Raw genomic sequence first — 7,255 nt, 5'->3', positions numbered from 1 at the left:
TCACACACAACATACTGGAAGCCAGGAATGGGGAACAATTTGCTGAAATGAAACACACTAGATTGGGGGTCAAGGGCTTGGGACTCTAGTCTTGGGGCTGTCAGATCACCAAGTAATCTGACCCTCAGGTGCACACATTGCTGGTGAGAAAATGCAAATATGAGAAATTATTACTATTTCTGGTCCTTGAGGGCCAATCCAGTCTTCCCATGTTAATTTTTGGAACCCAACAAAGTCCTCGGCATACAGCGGGCACTCAATAGTTCTGTCTGTTTAATGAATTATGAACTGTCCAGAAGCCATCTTTCTATTCACTAGTACACTATTTTGCCCATAAACTTATAGCTTTTGGTCTTCTTCTAGTTTGTTGGATCCCTGGGCCCGTGTCCTAGTTATTTGTATTCCACACCAACCTTAACATACTCAGAAATGTTATCTGAACACAGCTGAAAGCTGAAAACCTGGGCAGTAACGAGAAGAAAAGCTCTTCTGTATATGGCCGCTCCAGGGGGGCTGGTTTCGCAGGCCCCTCTACACCGTCTCTGGTTTGGTTTCTACTCTATGATTCTGTATCTTCTCTACAGGATGTATCCCCAGAGTGAAGGTAGCAGGCATTGCAGAGGCCCGAGCTGTTTATGTAGATGATGCTTCATGGCTAGTTAAGAATGTGAGCAATGCTGGGGCGTCTGGATGGCTCAGTCGGTTCAGAGTCCCACTTTGGCTCAGGTCATGATCTCGTGGTTCATGAGTTCTAGCCTCACGTTGGGCTCTGTGTTGACAGCTCAGAGCCTGGAGCCTGCTTCAGATTCTGTGTCTCCCTCACTCTCTGCCCCTCCCCCATTCACACTTGAGCTCTCTCTCTCAAAAATAAATAAACATTTTTTAAAAATGTGAGCAATGCTTTACAAGTCTCCTCTAAATGGGAGGTGGCAGGTGGAAAGCAGCAGGTGGAGGCAGGGATGAGGGCCCTAGGCTGCCTAGTGCCAGGGGAGAAATCTTGAAGTGGAACTTCTTGGGGTAGTAGGGGATATCACATGAACCCTCCACCCACATGACGTATTGTTCTAGAATTGTTACAGTATTTGGTCTCTGACAGCTTTGGTAGAAGAGGGGACCTTGTAGAAGTTGAGAGAAGGGAGATGGAGAGGACCAAAATGCTAATAGTCACATTACTGTTTGTGCACTGTGGTGAGTTGCCCTTGAACTGTCCAGGACAGAGCACTGTCAAAGGTACAGTGTTTTCCAGCTCTGCTATGTGTCAAGTTTTCTTCTCATGTTATTGAGGAATATCTATGACTTTCAGTTATTTTCAGTCCCATTTCCCTACTCCCAACTTCTTCCTCTTTTCCTTTCCCTCCCCTCCATATAACCCATCCATCTTTCCCCTAGACCCCTGAAGTCTGACTACAAGTAATTTCAGGCAAGCCTCACCCAATCACTCCAGCTGGGTTAGGGGTCCCTCTGTAGCCTTCAACTCACCTGCACTGTAATTTCTAGTTTATTTACTTCCTCTCCAGTTTCGAAAAGTAGGACCTTTATCTTGTTTAGCATGCTATCCCCAAATGCCCCAAACACCACACAGAAGCAGATGCTCAACAAATGTTTAATTTATTAAGTGTACCAGGATAGACTTCTAATTTACTGCATTTTCATTTTTCTCTAGATATTATAATAGCTAAGCCAATAGCGGTACATGCTAGTCTTTTTTCTTTATACATTATAGACAAAAAGCGCTGGGAAGCTAGACACCAATCAGCTATTTTTTCCCTGGTACCAGATGATCATACTGCTGAGTTCCTTCAAATCATTAATACAGCATTACAATGCTGCATCACTTGTTGAAGATCACAGGATAAAGTGTAAAGTTTTCAATCCATTTTACAAAACCAGCAAACCCTACAACAAAATCCTACAGGAAAAAGAACAGTCTCGTTTGTAAACATCAGTGTAACGGTATGTAAAATGTAACAAAATAGCAAGATACAAAACCTAAATCCTAGTTACACAAATACAGCTTCTAATTAACGGCCTACACCCATCGATACTACTTATGACTCAGACAGTAGCTTTCATAACCAGGAGGACGCTGCCGGCCACCTTTGCATCAGGCCTCACCAGGGGTGGATGCCAGCCCTTTGATTGGCCCTAGCCCTAGCCCTCATACTGGCCTCAGCTCTGGCCTTGGCCCTGGCCCTGTCGGCTTCGTCTGCCAGGGCCTCACGGTACTGCACTGGCCAGTGGTGGGGTTCTTTCTTATGGAGTTTGGCCACGAACCCCAGGACTTTCATCTTGCTGATTTCCAGGTTGCTCCGGGGACCCCAAGAGAATTCACATTCCGGCGGACTGGTGTGAGGCACCTGCCTGTAATTGAGGTATCGCTGCTGCACAAAATCTTCCAGAATAAGCCTCTTCGGGTACCCAAAGAGGAAGTGATACTTTGAGGGACGCACCCCCAACCGACGCAGCATCTCCCAGACCTGTGTCTCCCTGGCACTATTACCTTTCATGTAGATAAGGCCCAAGATCATTATTAAGAGACCCAATCTGGGGCCATCTCCTCTCAGATCCTCCTCCTCCTCCTCCAGAGGTTTTAGTTTGTTGATGAGGATGTAAGTGTGGTGCTTGCGGCCAAGCTGTTTCAGCTCGAAACCAAAGACATACCGCAGATGCTCTGCGGCCCTTGCGATGATCTCAGGGAACAGATCCTTCAAGTCTCCGATAACGTATTTCACCATCTCGGAGCGAGTGATGGGGCTCTTTTTCTTGTCCTTCACCAGCAGGAACTGCACCAGCTCGGCCACCGTCCGATCCAGACGGCGGTAGGCCCTGCGCCGGGCCAAGGCTTTGGCTGCCAAGGGCCTCGCGCCTTTTGGGGTGATGGCGGGCTCCGCAGCCCCCTCCTCCCTCCCGGCGCCACGATCCTCCTTGGAGCTCTCCTGCCGGAGGCGGCTCGGGGCCTCCTCCTGAGAGGCGGTCAGGGCCTGGGTCTCACCGTCACGGCCACCATCCTTCTCCCCCTCGGCCTGCGGGATGGGGAGAGCTCCGCTCTCGGGTTTCTGCAACATGTTTTCGGGGAGGCAGGTGCAGAGCGCGTACACGGGCCGAAGGGTGTGCAAGCCGCTGCGCAAACCCCGGCGGAGGGGCGGGACAATGGCTGGGGCGACGGGAGGAGAACCAGGAGAGAGGTCAGAGGGGGCTCTCGGGCTGCTGGGCGACACAGCAGGGGACTCGGCAGGGTTGCCGCAACGCCGCGGCACAGACCGGCGGCGCGGCCCGGCGCAGCCTCAATGCGCGCCCGCGCACCGGGTCGCCCGGGCACTTCCGGCCAGCTCCGCCAAGATGGTGGCCCCGGGGCCGCGCGAAGCCCCTCCCCTTCCGGCTCCCTCTGGGTTTGGGTCTCCGTGCCAGGGTGGTGGGAAATGTGCCCTCACTGCTGCCATTTAGGCTCCAGAGCCGGAGGGGGCTAACTAGGGCTTTTTCATCCAAGACGTGAAGAATGGGAAATGTGTCCATCGACAAGGTTGAAATAGGAATGGAGTTCTAGCCACGCTTTTTCAGCAAGTGCTTGTTTGTAAGTGTGTGTATTTAGGGTTTTCCGCGATTTTGCTGCCCCAGGTGCAGAGTGCAGAGAGGTGAAGGCTTGGAGATAAGGCTGTGGGGGCCAATTGGGGCAGAACTTTGAAGAGGACACGAGGGATATTGAAATTTATTTTCAACACGATGGGAAACGACTACAGGGAGTTTAAGCAAGGGAATCTTGGGACCAGATCTGTATCTTTACAGTTTGCCCAGTGGCAGTCTGCAGGATGGATTGGAGTAGGGACACCAAAAGCTGGGAATCCAGTTTGGAGTATTATTATAGTGCAGAATAGGAACTGAATCTTGGCCTGTCTTGTTCATTGATGTATTCCCAGCGCCCAGAACAGTGCCTGGCACCTAGAGCGTCTCCATAAATATTATAAAATGGATAATGAGGGAGTGAGGATAGCAGATTATACAGGGATGAAAGGAAATTGATGAGATATAATGAAGTACAGCTGGCAGAAATAACGACTGACTGGAGGAATGGGAAGATTCTTTGACCTAATCAAACTTTACTCCCATTACTTTTTCTTTTTACCCCCACTTCTTTTTTCCTTTTTCAAATTTTATTTGTGGAAGAGAGCACGCATTGGGGTGGGGGGGGGGCATGCAATAGGACAGGAAGAGAGAGAATCCCAAGCAGGCTCCACACTCAGCATGGAGCCAGACCCTCAATCTTGAGATCATGACCTCGGCAGAAATCAAGAATCCCACACTCAACCAGCTGAACCACCCAGATGCCCCGACATACCCCAGTTCTTTCTCCTCTCTCTCTCACTTCTCCTCCCTTCCTTCCTTCCCTCCTTCCTTCCTTCCCTCCTTCCTTCCTTCCCTCCTTCCTTCCTTCCCTCCTTCCTTCCTTCCCTCCTTCCTTCCTTCCTTCCTTCCTTCCTTCCTTCCTTCCTTCCTTCCTTCCTTCCTTCTTTCCTTCCCAGGGCTCAGTAAGTGTTACCTTCCCACTGTGCCAAACATTTTGAGTACAATATAATTTAGTCCTCACAAATCTCTATTAAGAAGGTATTATTATCCTCATTTTACAAATGGGAAAATAGTCACAGAAATCACCTGTTCCAAACCAACTATCTGTTAAGAGCTGGACCGGAAACAACAGCCTAGATCTCTCTATATGAAGACTGTACTTGTGACTGTCTTCATGTACTTGTGCTAGACTGCCTGGTTATCTGTCTCTCCTGAAGGTAGAGAGAACCACTCCTACCTGGAAGACAGTGCTAAGAGATAAAAGAGGCCATTTACATATTTCTCTTAATTCAAGCATTGCCAAGGAGATATGCAGGAGCTCCTTGCATGGAAAGGAGCATACTGGAGATACACTGAATGGAAAGAATTTCGAGGGACAAATTAGCAGTAATAAGACTGGATTTAAAAAACTGAGTAAATAATGTAATACTAGGCATCCAAAAAAAAAAAAAAAAAAAAAAAAAAAAAAAAAAAAAAAAAAAAAAAAAAAAAAAAAAGGAACTACTGATGCAACCTGGATGGGTCTGGCAGATATGTTGAGTGAGAAAAGAAAGATATAAAAGATTGCATCCAATATGAGTCCATTTAATTGGATGTTCAAGACAGGCTAAACTAATCTCTGGTGATAGAAATGAGAACAGCAGAGGTCTGGAGTGGGTTGACTGGAAAGGGGTATGCAGGAACTTTCTGGGAGTGATGGAGATATTCTCTGTCTTGATTTGGCTGTACTTGTCGAAACTTACTAAACTGTAGCCTTAATTTCTTTGCATCTCACAAAATATAAATTATACCTCAAAGTTATTAAAAACTATTTTAAAAATACTAAATGAATAGGCCTTTGGGTATAAGAGGTGGGAGGTGGTATAAAAAGTGAATGACTTTGTTTAATCATTTGACAATCCCTGGATTGTGTTCTACTGGAAGGGACATAGGCAGTCATTTTTACAGTTTTGATTGTGCTTATCTTATATTGGATAGGCAGACTTTTAAAGCAATCTTTACCTAAGCTATTAAAAGGGAGGAAATGTATACATATTTGCTTGGGAGGGGCAGCAAAACAAATACTTCAATGACTACTACCTTGAAACCTTCCTTTTGTAGCCTACTCTAGGCTACTGTTTAGTATGTGGAAAGGGATAAGGGAGTTGCACTGGAGAAGCAGAATTGCAGGATGAATTATCTTGGAAATGTCCAACACTCTGTGGGTGTAGGAAAGGTGTGTCCCAGAACAAAGTGCTGAACTAGATCAGAAGATCTGAGTTCTGGTGTCCCTCCTCACTCATTCTGTGACATTGCACAGGACACTTAACCTCTCTGGGCTACTGTTTGCTCATCTTTAGGCCGGACAACCCATGCTTTGCCTGTCCCCACAGGGTTATTTTGCGGGTAAGATTATTAATGTAAACATACTTTTAAAGTGCTGCATCATTAAGAAATATAAAATGTTACAGCGCTTTTTTTTTTTTTTTTTTAAGAGAAGTGGTAGAAAAATCTCAGTAATGAGTGTGACTCGTCTCTCATGCAGACGTTTTGGAACGAGTTTACACATTCCTGGTTGAAAAAACCGTCTGGCCAAAAAAGATTAAGTAAAGAAATGTCAAGTCCTGACACTCCTTCTAAGGCCAGTGAATGCTTTGGTGGAGAGCCAGGGTTATCTCGTTGGATTCCTTCTAAACTTGGCAATAGAGTCCTCCAAACTCTTGAGTGCCTTCTTCACAGAGATGCTGAGTAACATGTCACCCCAGATTTGAGTGAGCCCCAATCTGCACGCAGACTTCTGTCTTCACTATTTCTCCTGACAGTTTTGACAGCCGTGCCACTGATCCGGCTCAAAGACGGGATCAGAGGAAGAGCTTTGTCCTCTGTCCCTGGGCCAGGGGGGAAAAGGAGCCCAGTTTTGTCACAGCAGAATGGGCAGAGCCCTGGGTCCTGTGTGAGCGGCTGGGATTGAGGCAGGATGGCTAGGCGGATGATTCGATCTGACTTGGGTAATGAAAATTGTTTGTTACTGTTTGAAGAGCAATTGTGTAAGCAACAGTGCTTCTGTGTTAGGCTGCCTGTGACCCACCAGTATCTGTAACATAACACCCAACGCAGAGGAGGAGCGGACCGGGCTGGCCAGCCAGGGAGGGGACAGATGCAGGTGGGCACAGGGCCCCTTTCTCCCCCTTCCACTGTCCCGCCCCCTCTCTAAACCTCGAAGCAGAGTTGGCGAGAAGGCATTTGCCACCTGGACACAATGAGGCCCAGTGCGAGGGACAGGCGTGAGGCTGGCTGTGAGCCAGGGTCCCGGTCTGAATGGCCGTCGCCAAGGGGCTGCCGACAGCCCTTCTCAATCCCCGAGAGGCCAGGGCAGGACCAAGGCGGGGGCCCTCAACCCCCACCTCCGAGGCCCAACTCGCGCCATTCGCTGGCCGTGATCAGAATGCGCGGGACCCACGGGCTTTGAGCAGCTGAACAGAGCCGTTTCCCCTCCGCTGGCCGCCAGTTCATTTGGATTAGGGCAGGCTCTCCGGAGTCCCTTTGTTGGCTGCTTGTTATTCCACACGCACGGAGCACTGTGCATTCATCTTTATTAGTTCTAATTGCTTCCCTATTCTAATGGGATCTTGATATTCCCATACAATTGAAAGGAAATGTATTCATTAAAATAATTCTTCTCCTAACTGCCGCTTCAAGCTGCTCCTCTAAGTGA

The 7,255-nt window shown here is 48.0% G+C and overlaps 1 protein-coding gene across 1 annotated transcript; it reads right to left on the bottom strand.

The window, feature by feature from the left end:
* Nucleotides 1–1,587: 1,587 nt before the first annotated feature.
* Nucleotides 1,588–3,318, bottom strand: MAGEF1 (MAGE family member F1). Its single transcript, XM_039241649.1, has one exon. It carries the CDS (start codon nucleotides 3,063–3,065, stop codon nucleotides 2,112–2,114), a length of 954 nt encoding a protein of 317 aa, XP_039097580.1. The 5' UTR covers nucleotides 3,066–3,318; the 3' UTR covers nucleotides 1,588–2,111.
* Nucleotides 3,319–7,255: the final 3,937 nt, after the last annotated feature.

The sequence above is a fragment of the Hyaena hyaena genome, unplaced genomic scaffold (assembly GCF_003009895.1).
Source record: "Hyaena hyaena isolate Hyena2069 unplaced genomic scaffold, ASM300989v1 scaffold_199, whole genome shotgun sequence".
NCBI classification, from domain to species: Eukaryota; Metazoa; Chordata; class Mammalia; order Carnivora; family Hyaenidae; genus Hyaena; species Hyaena hyaena.
This window is presented reverse-complemented; position numbering and strand designations above follow the sequence as displayed.

What these genes read in the sequence shown, in the direction of transcription:
- MAGEF1 (XM_039241649.1), bottom strand. Translation starts at nt 3,065, where the DNA reads ATGTTGCAGAAACCCGAGAGCGGAGCTCTCCCCATCCCGCAGGCCGAG.